At 48.0% G+C, this 19827-nt stretch overlaps 1 protein-coding gene across 1 annotated transcript in view; it reads left to right on the top strand.

The window, feature by feature from the left end:
* The first annotated feature begins 9459 nt into the window (after positions 1-9459).
* LOC140917571 (Krueppel-like factor 5) overlaps positions 9460-19827 on the top strand; it is a 44740-nt gene continuing 34372 nt past the window's right edge. The window contains exon 1 of the mRNA XM_073360688.2: positions 9460-9752. Within this exon, the coding sequence (XP_073216789.1) occupies positions 9585-9752 (168 nt within the window). The 5' untranslated portion in view covers positions 9460-9584. The remainder of the gene's footprint in view (positions 9753-19827) is intronic.

Here is a 19827-nt window from a genome sequence, read left to right as displayed (position 1 = left end):
TTTTCTCTCAGCTGTGCCGCTGACTGTCCAAATTATCATGGGCAAATAATTTGGAAGCTCAGGCTACTGGTTAGAGCAGGGGACCAGAGATCAGGACACCTGGGTTCTGTAACCATCACTGGCTCACTGTGAATCACTTCCTCTTTCTACACCTTTGCTTTCCCTCTCTGTACTGTGGTAATGATAATACTTATCTGTCTCAGAGGGCACTAGGAAGCTGAGGCTTAAACCTTGGTTTTCGTGGGGATTGGACATCCAGAGCTCTTAGACAGCTTTGAGAATTTCAGCCTTACCTGCTGAATCCTTGTAAAATGCATTGAGATCCTGGGCTAACGTGTGCTACCAACGGGCTGGTGGACACCCAAGCCCTTTAGCAATTGCTGTGCCATCAGTTCCTTGCGTCACTCCCAGCTACTTCCACTTGATGGTACCTCCTCTTTGAGACCCATGGGAGGTGCTGCTTCGAGGGCTACCATTTCCTCATGGCAGTAAGAGCTAACATGTGTTGGGACCGTGGGTGTCCGGAACCCACTGCCATAAAATACAGGACTGAGCACCAGCCGTGCCCTGGTCCTTGCCAGGTTGTGCATGTGGTGTCCTGTGTCTGACGCATTGAAATCAACAAGCCTGAGGTTATGTCCTAGGCTCCTGGGAGCACGTCAAACCCAAGGGCTGACTCTTGAGAACGAGGCGCATAACTGCACTTTATGGATTGTGGCAGCATAGCATGGGCATCCTCACAGCATGGACCAAAGTCCTGTCCCACCATCTTCTGGGATGAATTCTTTGGTTTCTTCTTTGCTTGTGCCGAGTTCTTGGTCAGCAACTTGGAGAGGAAAGGTCCCTGACACATCTAGAGTCCTATGGGCTTTGGCTACACACTTGCTGTTGCCTTTGATTTGACTTTCAGTGGTCCCTAGGCTCCTAAGCACCCACATCATTTTTGAAAATGGGACTAAGGTTCTTTGGCCCAGATCCCCAAATGTGCCAAATGTATTTGATTTCAGTGAGCGTTAGGTAACCAAAAACCTCGGAGGATCTGGGCCTTAAGCCATTAAGGACTTTTGAAAATTTTGCCCCAAGACCCAGTCGACTCTTTAGGAAACAGGAAATGTGGCATATAATGGGTTAAAACATAGTGAGCTGTGGTTTCGTTCCTCTCATAAGCCCCAGGCACTCATTGTCATGGGGAGCTGAGCTCTGAGCTATATACTTGCTAACAACTGTTATGTCTCCTGGATCCCAGCCACTAAGCAGAGCCCTTGCCAGTAGCTCCTGTTACAACAAAGGCTGACAATGCTACCTGTGCTAGTCAGCGTGAGGTGGTGAACCCTGCTAGCCTTAACCTACCAAGGAAGTTTGCACGGAGCTGCATGGGTTGTCTCTCAGATCATAGATTCCAAGGCCAGAAGGGGCCATTGTGATCATCTAGTCTGATCCCCTGTACAACACAGGCCAGAGACCTGCCCCAAAATAATTCCCAGAGAGAATCTTTTAGACAAACAGCCAGTCTAGATTTAAAAATGGTCAGTGACGGAGAATCCACTAGGCCCCTCGGTGAGTTGTTCTCATGGTTAATTACTCTCACTGTTTCAAAAATTAAAACTACACCATGCTACCTCCTCTTACCAGCTCTCCACCTGTCTCTCACAGCATCAGATTCCAGATTCTTGTCCACATCTTGAGGGCCTGCTACAGCTCTGCCCCTTCCTCCTCAGCCATTTTTGTCTCTTATCGCGGTGTCCCCCTGTGCTCCACCAGTGATGCTATTTCCAAATGTCTGTCTCCTTCCCTCAGGGATGTCTCTGTATCTCCATCCATGCACCAGAATCTCTTTCCTGAGCTGATCCTGACAGCCACTACCCTCGCCTCCTTCAGATCACCCACTGCGGGTGTGACCCCAACAAGTAACTGACCCGCCAACAATGGCTGGGTCTAATGGCAATCAGGGAACCCCGATTTCAGTCAACCTGTCAATTCATAAATCATTGTTTGTTTTTATCTAACAGTACTTCTGATTCAGGATTACCCCGTCACACACACCTTCAGCCTCCTCACTCACCTCAATGTCATTTCACCATGGCCCTTTGCTTTCACTCTTACTTGCTGCCTGCATCCTGTTTCTAATTAGACTGGAAGCTTTTCAGGGCACGGGCTGTGTCTTCTTGTGTGATTATGCAGCACCAGGTGTAACAGTATGTCTGGGTGAATACTCACAGTATATTGCTCATGCTTTTGTATTACTACTACATGAATCCTGCTTCTGCTGCTTCTACTAATTCACTGTTCCCAGGATTTCACACTGTAGCCGCAAAGGCCAGTCTGTAGTTAGATACTTCACTGGTGTTCAGGGACTGGAGGGTCTTCTGTTCACTTGGGATCCAATGCTCAGCCAACACACAGCTGGGCTTAGAGTTGATTTGCATCAGTTGAGGACCTAGAAGATTGAGTTTTTGCTTGTAGACCTCTGTGCTGTCTGCAGCCCGAACTGTTCATTGGCAGGCTGCTGGCTTAGCTTCCCTTCCACTCTAACCCCTCTTGGCCCCTCAATACTGCTGCTCCTTATTGCACAAGACTGCACAGGTGTGCGGGTTTACATTCCCTCCCTGACTCTCTTTTCAAAGCGAATTCCCAGAGTGATCGGACTGGTTTGGTGACTGTAGATGTGGTGCAGAAGGGAGCTGGGGGAAGCAGTGTGCTTTTGAAGGGATCCAGAGAGGGATTTGTTAGATGCAAATTTCCCAGCGGGAAAATAAACCCAGGTGGCTTTGTACTTCTGTGACAGAGGTGGTGCTGGGGCTGGGGTCTGCTCCGTTTTGTTTTGTAAGCATTAGGAACACTTGCATTCTGGCTGTGATGAAATACAAGCTCTAGGGGTGACATTCTCCCGCTGCTGAGGGCCAATACAAGGGCCCTGAATGACTTACATCTTACAGAAGCCCAAATTCAACCTCGGAAAGACCAGGGGACTAAAGTCTGTTCTCTTTTACCCTGGTATGAATCCAGCATCACTCATCTGAGTGCCATGGATTATGGCAACTTCACCCAACAGAAGCTGGAGTTTTGTCTGCTCATATATGAGGAGTTAGGGGGCATGGGCCAGTTTGCAATCTGGATGTCCACTCTTGAGCATGGAGTCCCCAGTGTGGGTGTAGAGCACATTCCCATGTTTATGCAGTATTGTGAGACCATCATCACAAGAGATGGGCCCAAACCAGTACCTCCAGGGCATTTCGTAGACTAAAACACACACACGATATTGAGGCTGCAGCCTAGCTAAGTCGCTCAGGAAACCTATATACTGTCAAAAAGAAAAGGAGTACTTGTGGCACCTTAGAGACTAACCAATTTATTTGAGCATAAGCTGTAGCTCACGAAAGCTTATGCTCAAATAAATTGGTTAGTCTCTAAGGTGACTAAGTCTCTAAGGCCACAAGTACTCTCTTTCTTTTTGCGAATACAGGCTAACACGGCTGTTACTCTGAACAGAAGCAGATATCTGTATATCTCTGGTGAGAGTCTGACCTGTTCCCAGTAGTCCTCTGTTGTGTGCATGTGTGGGGTTTTTTTCCTTACCCAACACAAACACCATGAAGAAATCACAGGGCCAGGTTGGGTCCCAAATAACCGTGTTTACTAACTATACACAACATACGAGGCCTGGCTACGCACAAGCTGCACCTCAGACTGGTTTGTGGCTGCTTCTAACAAGTAGTACAAGATGAGCGCCACTAAAAGGCCCACAGTTTATTTAAAGGGATACTACCCTGTTCCTGTCTGCTGTTAGGAAGCTGTCACGGGAACTGGGGAAAGGGGAGTAAACTGGCTCTCCGCTGCCTTGCCCCTTGGGCTGGCCTTCACTCCTGAGCAGAGCGTTTGTAGGACATTTCCATTCTGCGCTGGAAGCAATTAATACCCATTTTGCACTCTTCACCTCATGCAAATTACTGCGAGGTGCGGGAGGAAAGAGAACCAGGCCCTTTTGGAACCTGATCAAACTCCCATTGAAGTCAATGGAAACCCTCCCAGTGACTTGGAGGACATGTCGGGGGTGGATCAGGCCCATAGAGTGCTGTGGCCTCACCTTGGAGCAGAGCACCCTGGGGTGTATGTATTCCCTAGGATAAGATGTGTGGCCACCCAGGAGTTTTAAGGCAGGGTGGGGGAAAAGCTGTCCCACACTGATCTGGGGCCCAGGAGCCCCTGTCTATGGAGGAATGATCTCAGACACTGCTGACTTGGCCCAGCATCTGAAAGGTGTTGGATGTAGGTTAAATCCTCTCTCCTATGTACAGAACAAGGCAATTATCACTCAATTGACCCCTGTCTTCCATTCCCGGCTTCTGGCAGTCAGAGGTTTCGGTTTGTCCAGAGCATGAGGTTGCATCCCTGACCATCCTGGCTAATAGCCACTGATGGACCTATCCTCCATGAACTCATCCAGTTCTTCTTTGAACCCAGTTATACATTTGTCCTTCACAACACCCCGTGGCAATGAGTTCCACAGGTTAGTCATGAATTGTCCTGCATAGCACAGGCCTGAGAACTTCACCCAGTAATTCCTGCATCTAGCCCAACAAATTGTGGTTGAGGATAGAACCCAGGAATTCTGACTCGCAATCCCGTCTGCTCTGATTCCTAGATTCCATAGCCAGCAATAAAACCCAGGAGTTCTGCCTCCCAAATTTCCCCACACCAACCACTAGACAACACTCCCTTCCTAAATGAATGTTAGAGGTGGGACTTCAGATATGGGATCTGAGTTTTGGTCCATCTCTGAATATAATTCAGGAGTCATGACAACCAGTGTCCTGATCTAAGTGCCAGGCAAATCTCGTGACCGTTTAGGTGTGGACAGGCCTCCACCATATGCACCCTTGATCTAAAAATCCTCCAGAATTTCTGAGTCAGGTTTGCACTGAAGAAGGGATTTTAACAGCACTGTGCTGTGCCAGATGAAGTACAGGAAGAAGATGTCCATAGTACAGTCCCAAGACACTGTGTTTATTTTTTGTGTTTGGTGTTAATTTTTTGTTGAGCACAGACATTGTCCTTAGTGCTGTGTGAGACACAAAGATAAAGGGCTTGCAGAACAACACCTCCACAAATCTCCTTATTCTTGGCTTAAATATATCAGTGCTTCCTTAGAGGCAATATCTGCCTTTTGCTGGAAAGGTGTTGAGCAAACCAAGTCACACAGATCATTTATAGACTCAAGGCCATTTCCTTACAAGTGGACTTGATGCAGATAAGAGCTTTGCAGATTGCTTTGTTTTAATGCTGAAATCAAAAGATCCTCCTGCTGGGAAATCATTGACAGAAATCAGTGTAGTCCTAGAATTTGACGGAATGATCGCTGCAGGGAAATGCCTGCAGGTCTTGTTGAATTCCTAGAGGGGCCCAAATATGAATGCAAGGGGGAAAAAAGCAATAAAAGATCGATTTCACTGCATAGCAGAATGTCATTTAGTCTCTAAACCCAAGGAATGATACCTTCAAATCAGAACAGTGTCCTGAGCTGTGTTATAGTAACACTTTGTATTATTAGAAATGGAAGAAATTTTGAAACTTGAATTTGCTGTAAGCTGTTCATGCAGTTTCTTTATTTGTGTGCATTTCATTTCTCATGGACAGAGGAAAGAGACTGATCACTTTCTCAGACTGGGCACTTTCACTTTCTTCCCCTTGTCAGTTTCATTGCCTTAAATTCTTATTAGGGCCCGTCAACTTTTTAAAAAAATACAAATTTTGGATGCAAGTTTTTCACAAAAAGGATCAAAAATCTGTTGTGGAAAATGTTCATTATTTTGCTACTAGCTTTACTTGTGCACAGAGCAGTTCTGGAGTTTTCAGACTAGGTCCATATTGCGTTTCCTAGGTACTCTAGCAATACAAATAATAACTGTTATTGATAACAATAATTGCAAATCCTGCAGTGGGGGGTGGGGTTGGATTAAAAATAAATGTTTTCACTGGTGTAAAAAAAAGTCCTGAAAACATTTCTGATAATAATAGGTTTTATGCAGCTTGCTGCATTTGTAAATGTTTTGATTCTTCCCAACACTGTCTCTTTAATAATAGAACTTTGACTTCTTCAACAAACTGGATTCAGAGCAGTTCTTTAAGAGCATATGAGTACGTTGCTGAGTGTACTGAAGTCCAAAGTCTTGCATCTGATATAAGCTATTTGTTTTACATATTTGTTATGTGTTCTGTTGGCGAAAGCCTGGGGCGCTAATAAAGACTGACTGATTGCTTGCATTTTTTTGGAAACATTTACTATCAGTGTTTGCATTAAAGGACTGATCTTGTGAGGTGCTGAATGCTCTCAGCTCCCACTGAAGCTTTTGCCAGCAGCACGGAAGAATTTCAGTCTGGGATCAATTTTTCATCCATATCAGATGCAAGGTAGCAAGGATTGCCTTCTTCCTTCCCTTCTAAGTCTGACCGCTGAAAACAGAGCTTTAGGGACTTGAGTCCCCTACCGAAATAACCTGGCCAGATCCTCTGCTGGTGTCAATCAGTGTAGCTCCATTGATTTCCAATGAATGATGTTGATTTACACAGTCCAAAGCACCCTGAGTGGACTGGGGAGTCTGACCCAGGGGATACAGGTAAAGCTGCCACCGATTTGTAAGTGCAATGTGGGACAATATAATCACATCATAACACTGTGCCTCTGGGTATATTTACACTGTAATTTCCATCTTGGGTAGATATACCCGGGCTAACTCTGACTGAGTTAGTGCATTAGAAATAGGAGTGTATCTATGGCTGTATGGATGGCAGGATCTAGGATTTCAAGATGGGATTATACTTGGGGTGGTTAGCCCATCCCACTACTCACGCTGCAGGAGCTGTACTGCTATTTTTAGTCCACCAGCTTCATCAGAGCTAGCGCAGGTATGTCCAGTGAAATGATCCCTCCAGTTCCAGAGTAGACAGACCCACTGTGTCATAATGCCCCACCATGGCTATTTTCCCTTCGTCTATGATGCTGGGGGACACATGTTGCAATATCGCTGGGACGTGTTGCATGATGCAATGTCAGAACACAATAGTGTGATGCAAGGCCTTATAAACCTCTAGTTTCCCAGCTTGTTGGTCAGAGCACAGAAGTGTGAAAATTGTGATCATTCCCAAACATTTTAATGGCTAGAGACAAATGAACCGCAAAGATTTGGAGAGACGGTTCAGAGAAACCCCCAGAAATGCTTGTGATGATCCAACTTTGTGTGTCCGCAAAGCTAGAAACCTTCTGAGAACCAAGATTTCCTCTTTTCCTGTGGGAATTCGGATGCTTCCTGCTTCCACATGAGCCAGAAATAGAGGACAACCGCCTTTCCCCATGTGGTTAGTTTGGCCGTTCCTGCTTTTGCAGCTAGACACAGCAAAATAGGAAATGTTATTCAAATGAGAGACTTGGCTTCATCCTGAATTACTGTTATTATGGTAGTTCCAAGGAGACTCAGTCATGGATCAGAGCCCCATGTACAAACACAACAAAAAGACCGCTCCAATTAGCGTACAGTTGAAGTATAAGACAAGAGACAGGTGTATGCAAACAGACCGATGGCAGAGCGCAAGGAAACAGTAGTGGGTGATAGTTTCATTCTTACTCTACCGGATCTGGTTGGCTTATGTCTGTAGTGGTGACCTTGTGAGTAGATCAGGGATGTTAGGAGCAGAACTGGTTGAAACGTTGGGTTTTCTCTATGAAAAGTTCAGAAAAAAATGAACAGTTTTAATTTTCAAGTTTTTACTTTCTTTACCCTGTTTTTTGATTTCTGAAATGAAATGTGTTGAAGCAACATAGAAAAACTCATTTTAAATGGTTTTGTTTGGAAATGTTTCCTTTTGGCTTTGGATTTTCTTTCCTTTGTCTTTCTCATTCTTTTGCTCCATTTTTCCCGTGGAAAAGTCAGAGCTCTTCCCACACTTCTCTACTGGAAAAAGTTTAAAAGTGCAAGAAAGTGTCCCCCACCCTTACTTTTACTTTTAAAACTTTTTTCCAACTTTTTCTGGTGGGGGAAAAATAAGAGAGTGTTGTTTTTCCTTCACTCTTTTTTTTAACCTTTTTCCCCCTTCCCCCCCCCCAGTAGAAAAAACTAGGGAAAAGTAAAAAGTCCGGAAGTGGGAATTTTCTCATTATGTTAAAAATAAAACAAAAAAACAATTTTTTTGTAGGCTTTCATAGAATTTAAGGCCAGAACGGACCACCATGTTCATCTAATCTGATCTCCTCCACATTGCAGGCCACAGAACCTCACCCGCCCACTCCTGTAATAGACCCTCTAAACTCTGGCTGAGTTTCTGAAGTCCTCAGAACCTGATTTAAACCCTTCACATTACACAGAATCCACTTTTTAAATTCTTGATTTAATGAAAATTTTCAGTGAGAATTTTTTTGGAAACCAAAATATTAATTTTCACCCCCGCCAAAAAATTCCGTTTCAATGAACCCCCATTTCTTGATGAAAAAACAGTTAGTCAAAAATTGTTGACCACACTCCTAAGTTAGTAGATTACTTTCCAAGATCTGCTATATTCTGGATCTCTCTAGGGCAGGATGGTCTGGCGGTCTAGACTCTAGAGCATTGCTCTGCAGAAAGCCAAGTGCAAATCCCTGGGCTATGGTCTCAAGATCTCCAACCTGGTGGAGCATTCAGTGCCCAAGAAGGGAGCACCGTACATGGCTCCTCTACCTCTGGTCGCTCAAGAAGTGCACTTACAGGCTCCAAAATGAGTCCTGTCTTGGCTGAAAGAGCAGAGCTGTGATGCTGTACCCAGCAGTGTTTATGTGCGGGGTGTCAAACCAGTGTGAGCATCCAGGCCCTGACAGGGGACAACAGAACACAGCTACAATTGTGTCACTTAAGGTTTGTCTACACTAGAAAGGGTTTGCTGTACTGCTATAGCTATACTGGCAAATCCCCTGGTAGAGAAGCAGGTTATACTGGCAAAATAGTTTTTTTGCTGGTATAGCTTCTAGCAATTCTGTGAAATAAGCCGTACCAGTAAAAAAAGGTTTTTGCTGGAATAGCTGCATGTACTCCAGGGCTTTTTGCTGGTATAAAAATGTTGTGACAAATCACAGCCCCAACCAACATGATTATACTGGCAAAAGTTTCTCGCCTACCCTGGCCTTAGATTCTCATGCAAGTCTGTCTGTAATTTTCTCTCTCTCTCTCTCTCTCTCTCTCGGTATACCTGCTACAGGTAACATGGCTGGTGGAAAGAGTCACAGAAAGCAGGGCTCTGTACTCATTGTATCTTATGTTGCCTTAAAGAGATGTCGGCTGGCTTATTGGCCAGAGCAGTGTTAGCTCCAGTCCTGATTGGCTCAGCCGGCCTGTCACTGAAGTTTGCCAGGTTAGCGTGCCTCCTACTTCAGGACAGGTAAGACTTTTCTATAACAGATCAGACTTCTTAAGGCTACAGTGCACCTGGATTCCTAAGGATTAGCAACGGGCTTGCTTCCGAGTTCTTGAATCCCTTCCAGCTTTGTCCAAACCCCTTTTTTTTTCTTTTTAGTTTTTGGTTTGTAACACATTCAGAAGGGGGGGAAGGGGACTGTAGGAGGGATGAGCAGCAGTGGGCTGGTTCTGAGCACCCCAAATCTTGAAGAAAGTACAGTGTTTACGCAATTAAAACCAGTCAGAATGTCCGGGGAGTCTGCTGAAGACACCTCAGTCTTTGAAGACATCAAACCTGCTATAAGGATCTTGGAAAACCAACATGACCTGGCGCAGGTAAGAGAAAGCCTTAATAGCTCTCATCACACCTCAGTATCCTTATTGATGTGGAATAATGAGGTACTGGCTGTCGATTTTCAGAGGTTGGTTTTCATTATTTGCCACTTTTGTGTTGGTTTTTTTTTTTAAAAAATGTTCAGAGAAAAGCCAGATCAGAATACTTCCACTGAACACAGCCCTCCCCCAGAAATTGCAGCTTGCAAAACAAGCCTAGTCTGGGGAAACAAAAGGCCAGATCCTACGCTGGTGCAAATTGGTGTAGTTCCATTGAAGTCCACAGAACTGCCCTGATATACACCAGATGAGGATCTGGCCCATCAGTGTATAGTTATGAAAATTCCCTTTCTGTGGGTGCTAGACTGGAAAGATTTCAAAGCATGTACTTTCGACAAAGAATCCGTCGGTCACTAGATGATAAAGGTGTGGATCTGATTTTTAAAGGGAAAAAAATTGCAGCTGGATTTTGTTTTGTTTTTGCTGTTTAAATAGACTCCCCGCCCCCACCCCCCTGATTATTAAAATTTTTTGAGGGGGATTTTAGGAAGTGTTGTTTTCTGCCAGGTGTGAAACAAATGGGTAGTGAACAATCCTCTGGAACATAGTTCCAGTCATTTGTTGTATGATCGGAAGAAGCCAGTGTGGAAACATTTAAGTTCTATAGGAGTTTGATTTTCATCTTGGAGAAGCAGTAGGACAGCCCCTCTTGTAAAACAGAGAAGATCACTAAGGAAGGGCTCCAGGAATGGGTACTTTCCTGTAGTTCAGGCTCTTATTTTTCAAATCACACTAGTGGAGACAAGAATGGAATTCTCCTTGAAATTCCCCAGCGCTGCTGCTTCCCTCTGTGAACAGCAAGGCCAGAGATAAAGCAGTGGATAAGCTGCCTGGAAATCAGCCTCCAGCCCCCCTCCCGAGTCACAAGCAAAGATCCCAGACAGAGAAGATTGCTGAAAAGCTCTGGGTGCGGCAACCCCACTCGCTCAGATTGCGGGGCCGGTTGTGAAACACGGGCAGTGTCCTGCCCCACACTGGGGAACCATTTTACAACTGTCGCTGCATTGCCGCCTTGCTCTTTCGAGATGAAATGCAGGAGTCCCAGGGGCGAGCAGTTCCTTCATCTGCCTTTAAGGCAGGTTAGCATCACCCTTCTTCCCCCCATCCAATCCAAGTGGAAATGAGCGAGAGTTTTGGAAATGCCCTTCAAGGAGCTCTTGGAAAGAAGTGAAACCCAGTGGGACAAATCTCCCCTGGTGTAACTTCCCTGATGTCAGTGGGGCTCTACCAAGGATCAAGTTGTCCCTAAAGAATGAGCCTTCATGGGAAGGTGAAAGGAACTCTGGGATCTGAATGACTTTGGCTCATGGTTTTGAGGCTTGGATGGGCCACTTCTTGGAGCTGTGTCTCCTGTTAGTGATTTGCCGCCGTTCCCTAGAGCAGCCTGCCTGGTTGCTCCCAGAAGTGGCGCAGAAAGCGAGGAGGTTGGCGTTGCTCTGTGGTGTCTTGCTAAGTCAGAGTGCTAAGTTGGCTAATGATTAACCCTGGGTGCGCGCCTTCCCAGCGCCATCTTGTTGCAGGCGCTGGGAACTAGAATGGATCTATGTGCTCGGCTCTGGGAAGCGGGTGGCAGGAGGGGAGCAGGAAGGCTGTTCCTGGATTTGAAGGGTGATCATGGTCCTTTTAGGACAGGGCATGGTGCGCCATTGCCTTGGACCTGACTTTATATGGGCAGAGAAGGGAGAACCAACAAATAAAATAATTCTTGGTCAAGTGGTCCCCCGAGAGGTTCTGATTCTCACCTCTGGGTCGTGCCAGAATTCTGGCTGGGAATCTGCTAGCTCAGGGCTGCTGGCATTAGAAAAGAGTAAGACAGGAAGTTGCTAGGAGGAGTGGACGCCACTCATGGCCTCTTTGCTGTGACCTGGTGTTCTGGGAACTTTGTTTTTAAAGTCTAGTGAGAGGGACCATTCCCTGCAGCCTTTTCCCTGGGTGGCATGTGCCACCCACAGCCCGCTTTGTGTGTTCTGCTGCTGGCCCTTGCACTGTGCCAGTGATTCCTCTGCTGTCCAGGTGGGAGTGGCGTGCAGCCCATCCATCAGGTCTGTACTCTGCCAACCAGCCAGCAATCCAAACCCACCTCCCCTTGTCTTTAGAGCCCCTGGCAAGGGTGGGCTGGGGAAGTGTGAGAGAATTCAGTGGGCACAGGAGGGAAGGTTGGTGGTGGAAGCTCCAGCTTTCCATACCACCACTACTGCCACCAGCAGTAGAATGTGTGCCATGGCAATGGTCTAGAGGCCAGAAAGAAAAGGGTGCATTTGTGGAGCCGTTTAGACCCCAGCACAGCTGGGAACACACAGGGCAGAGGCCAGGGGTGCCAGCCATGGGGTTGATTTCCCCCTTCCCCTCCATGAGAGTTACTGATGCAATTACCTCAAAGGATTGGGTTAGGTAACAAATGGACTCAGCAATTCGCAGGCTGGCCTGCTGTCACCCTCCAGCAGCAGAATCAGGGTAGGTGCTGCTGCTCCATGTCCCCCTCCAGCAGTGGGACCAGAGGGGGACACAGCAAGCTGGTCTGATCTCCCACTCTGGCAACGGGACGGGGGGGGGGGAAGCAATCTCATCCCTCAGCAATAGGACAAGAGGGGATGTTGTGGGGTGGCCCTGTCTCCTTCTTTGGCCTGGGGATGCCATGGGCAGGCATCAGGACACTGCACAAATGTGCAGGAAGACATGGTCTAGCACTGAGATGGCAGGGGGATGCCGGGTTGGCCCCGTCTCCCGCTCCAGGAGCAGAACCACAGGAGGTGCTATCCCCATCCCTCCCCCACACCTCTGCAGCAGGCTGGGTCCCGCTGGATCCTGGGCTGCCCCTGCTCTCCCACTTGCAAACAGAACCCCTGGCTGCTCCGAGTGCTAAGTCAGCCCAGACTCTGTGATATCCCTCGGCAAACTCCTGGGGAGTTAATCTGAGGCAAGGAACACCCCTGGTGACCCTGAGAGTCCCACAGACAGCTGGAGAGTACTTCAGAGCCAACACCCTGGCTGTTTGTTACCTATGACACATGCTTTCCTCAGTGGTCTGACTGCTGAGGATTTGCACACACACCCCTCCCCCGCACATGCGTACACGGACCTCTCCCCCATCCTTCTCCCAGACACAGCGCATGCATTCACCCTCCCACCCTCCCCGCCCTCCTCCCACACAATGCACATGCACCCGAGAGCACACGCTTAGAATATGGCGGGGTTACATTCTCGTAATTCTCCCCAATCCCCCCCCTTGTTTGTTGCCCCCCACTCCCCATTCAAAGCAGACGGGATGGCTGTGCTGGGGAGAACGAATGAACCATCCTTTACCTCCCTGCAGAGTTGTAGGGAAAGTTGTGTGGTTGCTTGATTTGACTCCTGGCCCCACTGCCATCCAATGGGAGTTCTGGCATTGACTGCAATGAGAACAGGATTTCATCCGTGAAATCATAGCTTTGCACCACAACACACACAGCGATTTCTGCCTTTCTCTTCCCTGAAGAGCTTTTCTGACTTTTACAGGGACAGGCTTGGGCCATGCAGTTCAGATCCTACGGTAAATTTATCTGGTGGGGAGGTGGGTTCATGATTCAGGGCTCCAGTTTGGGGGTCTTGATAGCAATGGGCTAAGAAGTTTGGATCTTGGTTTTGTGCATGTCCCCTTCAGTCCGTGGATGGGCAGTTGGTTTAGGCTTCATTTTGGTTTAGCTCCAACTCTGATCTGTACTGTTACGTCTGATCCCGCATAGCACCAGACATAGCACATAACTTCTGGTGAACTAGAGCACCTCTAACGGGAGAGACAAGTGGGTGTAGCGTGGGGAAGCCCCTTGGATTAAACTCTGAGGCATGTTGAGACGAGGCAGGGCTGTGACTCTGCTGCCTCCGGTCAGTTTCGCCAGCTCCAAGTTCAGGAGAAGGAAGCCCCACCCTAGGTGTGAGCTCAGGAAATCCAGGCTCGGGGATGTGCGGGCGGGGGTTAGCCTTCTCCCCTCACAGCTCAGTGATGTCGGCGGGGACGTGTGCAATGTAGCAGTGCCCATTCCGAAGAGTTTCATGGATTGAGAAAAGGAAAGGCCAGGTTTGTGGGGCTCCTGGAGCAAGCTCTTGTGTTCAAGAACCAAACAAGGATGTGAAGCACAAGGCCCATCATGGTTCTGGGGCAGGTTCTCATCTCAGTCAATGTGAGGCCAGAGAGCAAGACTTTACAAAATGAGGGCCTATTTTAGGCTCCTTGATCCATAGTTGAGCACCCAGATCAGTGCTCTGATTTTCAGTTTTACTTCTCCCACTGACTTCTCTGAGGGTTTGCTGACGCTGCGAGGTCGGGGGTGATTCCAGCTCGAGGAGACATACCTACGCCAGCTCTTATCGATCTATGTTGCTATTTTTAGAATGGTAGCTGCAGTGGCGCAAACAGCATCAGGGGCTAGCTGCCCAGAGTACAGTCCTGTCCAAAAGACAAGGTACATACTCTGGGCAGTTAGCGCCTCGTGCTGCTTGCACCACCATGGCTGCACTCTATCTTTAGTGCACTAACTCAATCAGAGCTAGCGTGGGTATGTCTCCACGAGTCAGGTATCACACCCCAGCTCCAAGTGTAGACACACCCTTGGTTTCAGGAGCTGCTCCAGATCTGCACCGGCGTAAGTGCCACTTCTCCTTTTGATATGGGCTCTCTGGGCTGATTCCTTCTGGCACGATCTTCCAATGCAGAGCCTGGGAAGGAGGCAGGATATTGGCAGTAATTGATTTGCTGTAGTGGAGGAATTCAGGGAAATCTCTCTCCCACACACAGCATTCCCCTCTCATCTATCCGTTCCCTGGCACTAAACATCAGTAATGTCCCAGCCAGGGAATATATGCCCTCCTACCCTCTGTGGGCTGGACTTTGATACCTGTATACAGGACACTTTTTGGCACTTTCCTTAGTAAGGACAAAGCATGGGCTTCCTGTGATATTCATGGCATACACACAAGGAAGTTGGATAAAAACAGCAGTACTCTTGCTGGAAGATTGGAACCTAACGTGGCTTTATTTCTTAGAATTCAGAATGTTAACACAATCCCCCCTCGTCCCCCCCTCAAAAACAGCGAGAGACAAAGCAGACTGCTCCCCTAAGGCAGAGAGGCATAACTCACCTGTCCTTGCTCTGGACTGGCTGTCTGCAAAGTGCTGACTGACTCTGATCACAGACTTTCTTACAGAGCCGCCTGCCTGCAAGCAGGACCAAGAAAACCCGAGAGAATTTAAAGTGATCGATCCCAGTTTTAAGACCAGACTTCCAACACCCCACATTTCCCAGGACTCTGGGGCTTGCGTTATGGTTTGCTGACTGTAGACCTGATCCAGTGCCTGTTGAAGTCAGTGGAAAGATGCCTGTTGACTTCAGCAGGCTATGTTACAGTGCCCTAGTTACCTCCCGTGTCCATTTTGAGGGAGTGCCATCAGAGAGACCACCTCCAGTGGACCCCCAACCTGGGAAATCCGAGTCAGTCAACTTGTGAGAATGCAGCTCTGTTGGGAGTTGGGGTGCCCTGTAGTTGCAAGCCCCCAGGAGCCTCATGAATGTGCATACATGGGGCACCTTGATAGTCCTCTGCTTGCCCGCTCAGTACCCTGCAGCTCGTGAGGACAGGGATGGAGCCACCCTGATGCCACAAGCTGAACCACAGCCAGCTGGGCTAACTTAAGATTTCCCAGCCTGGCTCGCTTGCTGCCAAGAGCCAGCCAAGAGTTCATCAATTTCACTGAGCAGAAGACAGGCTGTGACTCCAGCTGCTGACTGTACCCTGTACCCCCCCCCCCCCGCCCCTGTGGCCTTTTGTTTTCATAGGCACGCAGCCGCGGTCAGGGCAGGATCCCTAGGGGCAATAGCAGCAGTTTCATAGAGCTATAAAGACCGGGCTGATCCTGGATCCAGAAGGCATCCCAGGGGCTTTTCGGAGCCAAAAGGGGCCCTTTGCAGGAGGAGGCTCAGGTTGGCTGGAGGAGGGGAGGAATTTTGTGAGCTGGCACGTGAGCGGAGTAGCTCTGCCTGCTGTCTGTAGTGATGGCAGCTCCTGTCCAGCCTGTCTGTTATTCCAGGGGTTCCTGCATTGCACAATTGGGAGCCTCTTTCAAAGCCAGGCTGGCAAACACAGGCATCAGCCCTTGATTAGTTTGTTCTTTGATCTCAATCAAGCAAGGAGTTTGCTTCTCTCCCTCCCCACATTGCTCTTCATTAAGTGGTCATAACCCAAGCGTTAAGATGATTAGCCAGCTGGACTCAAGGTTACTAATCAAGGGAGCTACCAAGGAACCACCAAGGCAAACAGCTAGTGTGTCTCTGCTTGTTTTAAATTTAATCTTTTCACCCTCTCTCCTCAGCAGCATCTGGTATCAGCTGTGGCTGAGCAGCACAGAATGGCTGCCACATCCCCTTTCAAAACATCTTGCTCCTGGCTATTTCTGTCACTGTGGAGCTCTAACCAATCAAATCTCAGTGCTGCCAGCCATCCGGGATGCTGCAGAACAGTCTAAGTCTTGGACCATTTAGCCTATATTCCTGTCTCCACTTTAACAGGAACGTTGGATTTCCCATGCTGGGTCAGACCCCTGGGCAATCAAACCCAGTGGGTAAGTCTACACTGCAAAAAAACCGCATCTTAGAGTCCAGGTTTGTAGGTGTTCCCGTTCAGACTGGACTTCAGGCTCTGAGACCCCTTCCTCAGGTTTCAGAGCCCAATCTCCAGCCCAAATGGGAACATCTACACTGCTAATTATAGTGCCAAAGCACGAGCCCGAGTCTGTAGACCTGGGCTCTGACGCTCACTGCCATGGGTGGATTTTTTTATACCTCATGTCTCTTCCCCAATGATCCAGAGGCATGTGAGATGCAGAAAGGGTGGCCTAGTGGATATGACCCCACACTAGTATATAGAAGCTGTGGGTTCAGTTCCAGTGTGACTTTGGACTCATCACTTCAGCTCCATGGGCCTCAGTTTCCCCATCTATACAATAGGGATCATGCGTCCCTTCATCAAAGGGATGTTTTGAAGACAAAATGCATTAATGAGTGTCAGTTGCTCAGACACCATGGCCTTATGAGGGCCAGAGAAGTACTTAGATCTACAAATTCCCAGTTAACCATGCAATACTGTGTATGTGGAGAGAAGGGCCATGGGCATGAAATTCTCAGCCTAGTGATAAAGTCTTCCAGCCTCAGTATCAGGCTCTGAGATTTCCCAGGACAGGATGTCCCATGAGGCAGCCATCTGTGTGGAGAAACACTTCTGTTTATTAGTTCTAAGTGAGGAAGAGAGAGAGTTCAAAGTTGTCTCAGGGTGGTAGCTGAATAAATGGGAGTTTCGGAGATCCTTGCTTCAGGAGAAGGGGGTTTTCTGAGCTACTTGATGGGAGTTTATTAAAAAGGTTACTCCCAGTGAATGAGTCACCAGGGCAATAATAGACCCAAGATGATCGTTAAGACAGCATCTCAGAGCGTGCAAAACTAGTCTTTCCTATGGTCTTCTCTCCTGACAGGGGACAGAAGCTAGTTTTCATGTATTAGGATCTCTCTAGCTGTGGCCTGTTTTTTCCATCGGAAAGTTTTGTCCTTGAAAAGCAGCTTTTTGATCCCTGTGGAAGTTATTGCAAAAAATGTTGGAATCAGTCTACGTTTTCTGATTTTTTTTTTTTTAAATCCCAACCAAAAAAAAAACTCATTTTGATTTTTATTTGAATGGAACCAAACCATTTTTGATGCTCTAATTTTGTCCCCCCAGCCCTCGTTTGCCTTTTCCCAGTTCAACAAAAAAAGGGGGAGAAAAGGGAGAAGGCGGTCAAAATATAAATGAGAAAACCTGATATTTTTCATTCCCGCTTGAATCAGACAGAATCAAAGGGGAACTCTTTTGTTTTAAATCAAATGGTCATCTGACCCAAAAAATCAAAACCGTTGGTGGAAAATTTCAAACAATGAAAATTGTTTCTTTTGTTTGAATGGTTTTGAGGGGAAGAAATGCTGGTTTCCAACCAGTTCAAGTTGTCAGCAAGGTGGCACTGAGTGATGGGCTGTGCCCAGAGCATCAGATCTGAGCTCCTGTGAACTTGGCTCAGGGTCCAGATCCCCATTCAGAACTCATGGCTTGAGCCCATCTCTAGTGACCACCCCCATCTGTACTCAGTGCAATGGAGCCTGTGGGGAAAAGAGTCAGGGAGCCCCTCTCCTACCCCCATCCAGCAACACAGCAGGCTTGTGAACTCGTGGAGAAGAGCCAGTTCTTTTGCAACCCCAGGTGTGGCCTGCGGACAGTGGGGCATGGCCATGCACAATCCCAGCAGCTGTGGTGTGCAGCCTATGCCAGCGGGGGAAGAAAGGCTCAGCAAAGCGCTCCGTGCTCTTCCCTCACCCACCAGCCATCCCTGTGCTGGCAGAACAGCTGCATTTATCTCACTTGATCAATTCCCTGCCACTGCAGGGGTCCTGAGTGCTAGGGGGCCTGGGTCCCTCCTATTCTCTGCCTGTGGCCCCAAATAATTGAGTCTCCTGGGGGCTGATACTTTGGTTTAATTTTGGCCAATGGGCTTGATATGCTTGGGTGGCATTAGTGGCCTGTTATAGACAAGTCCGACTGGATCCTCTGGAGGTCCCTCTGGCCTTAAAATCCACTGCCCCTTCCCAGCAGCTAGCACCCACAATATCTGGGCCTTTGTAATTAATAGCAAGCACTCCCCATTCCAAGTTCTCTGGGAATCCACACGTAGACAGCTCAGGTCACTCCCTTAGCAATCTGCTTTGGCTGGCCCTGCTCTTTCCTCTTCTCCTTGCTGTGGTTTACACCATAAATGACCTGCCAATGTGGATCAGATGCTTGGCAGACAATTCGGGAGACCTCTGTTTACACCCCAGGACAGGTAGATCATGACAAGCTCCCTGCTCCGCTACTCAGTGCCTCACCTCTGCCATCTCTATGTGCATCTACACTGCAATGTAAGCCCAGGCTTAGCACAACTCAAGTAGCAGACCCTGGGTTTGTTATCCTGGGGCTTGTGCATCTTAACTGATTTGTAACCACAGGTTAGGAATTGTTGAATCCTGGGTCCCAACCTGCAGCTTCAGTGTCTGTACTGCATCATGTGGGTCTGAGTCTATCCACCCATATCCCAGACTTCCTAGCGCCCTCCCAAAATGTGGCCACTCTAGCCCTTTGGTCATGATGCAATGTGGTAAAATTTGATTGTCTAGAGGACATGGAAAGTCAGCCCGTGGGATTGTGAAATACTTTTGGCAGGCTCTCAGCACCCGAGTCCAGTGGGACTGCGTCTACACTGCAAAGTGATAGGGCTTGAACCCTGGGTCCTGGCATGTCTCAGGCTCAGACCCTCCACTCCCACAAAGTCCTGGGCTAGCACAATTTGCGTGTAGATGGAAGGAGCGTTAGGCTTGAGCCTGAGTTCAAACTCTGGGCTTATACTGTAGTGCAGACATACCTTAAGAGTGAGAGGGAATGTTAGTCCCCATATTTTCTTCAGCCCTTGGTCTCCCTGCTGAGAACACAAGATGGATGGTGGTTTTGGTGATGTGACTAGAGACCGAGCCCCCAGAAATCAGCCTGAGACACAGAGTCACGTAGGTCATTGACACACCTCAGATGATACCTGCAGGTGATCTCTACCACCCTGGGCTGGGTTTGAACTGGTGGTAGGTAAGAAGCTCCATATCTCCTTGCCAATTTCCTAAGACACCCAGCCCCCTTCCTCTTCCTTTGTCCCCATTGCATGCTGGGCTTGGGCCTGATCCTGATCCTTGTCAGGAGTTTTGCCATTGCCTCGCACAGGAGCAGGGTTGAGCCCTCTGATTGTGCAAGGAGCCCCCCTTTGATTTCCTTGTGGCCTGATGTAATTCTTTGCTCCTGCCCGGATCCTGCAGTGAAATCAGCTGTGTCTGGGCCCCTGCCAAGAGGAGTGAGATCATGTGAAAAGGGCTCAGGTTTCCATGCTCAGGCAAAGCTTCTAGGAGGAAGTGAACACGTAGCCATGGGAGGTGAGGATGGAGTTTAA

The sequence above is a fragment of the Lepidochelys kempii genome, chromosome 9 (genome assembly GCF_965140285.1).
Source record: "Lepidochelys kempii isolate rLepKem1 chromosome 9, rLepKem1.hap1, whole genome shotgun sequence".
Classification (NCBI taxonomy): Eukaryota; Metazoa; Chordata; order Testudines; family Cheloniidae; genus Lepidochelys; species Lepidochelys kempii.
The sequence above is the reverse complement of the archived record's forward strand: the minus strand, read 5'-3'. Positions and strand labels throughout refer to the sequence as shown.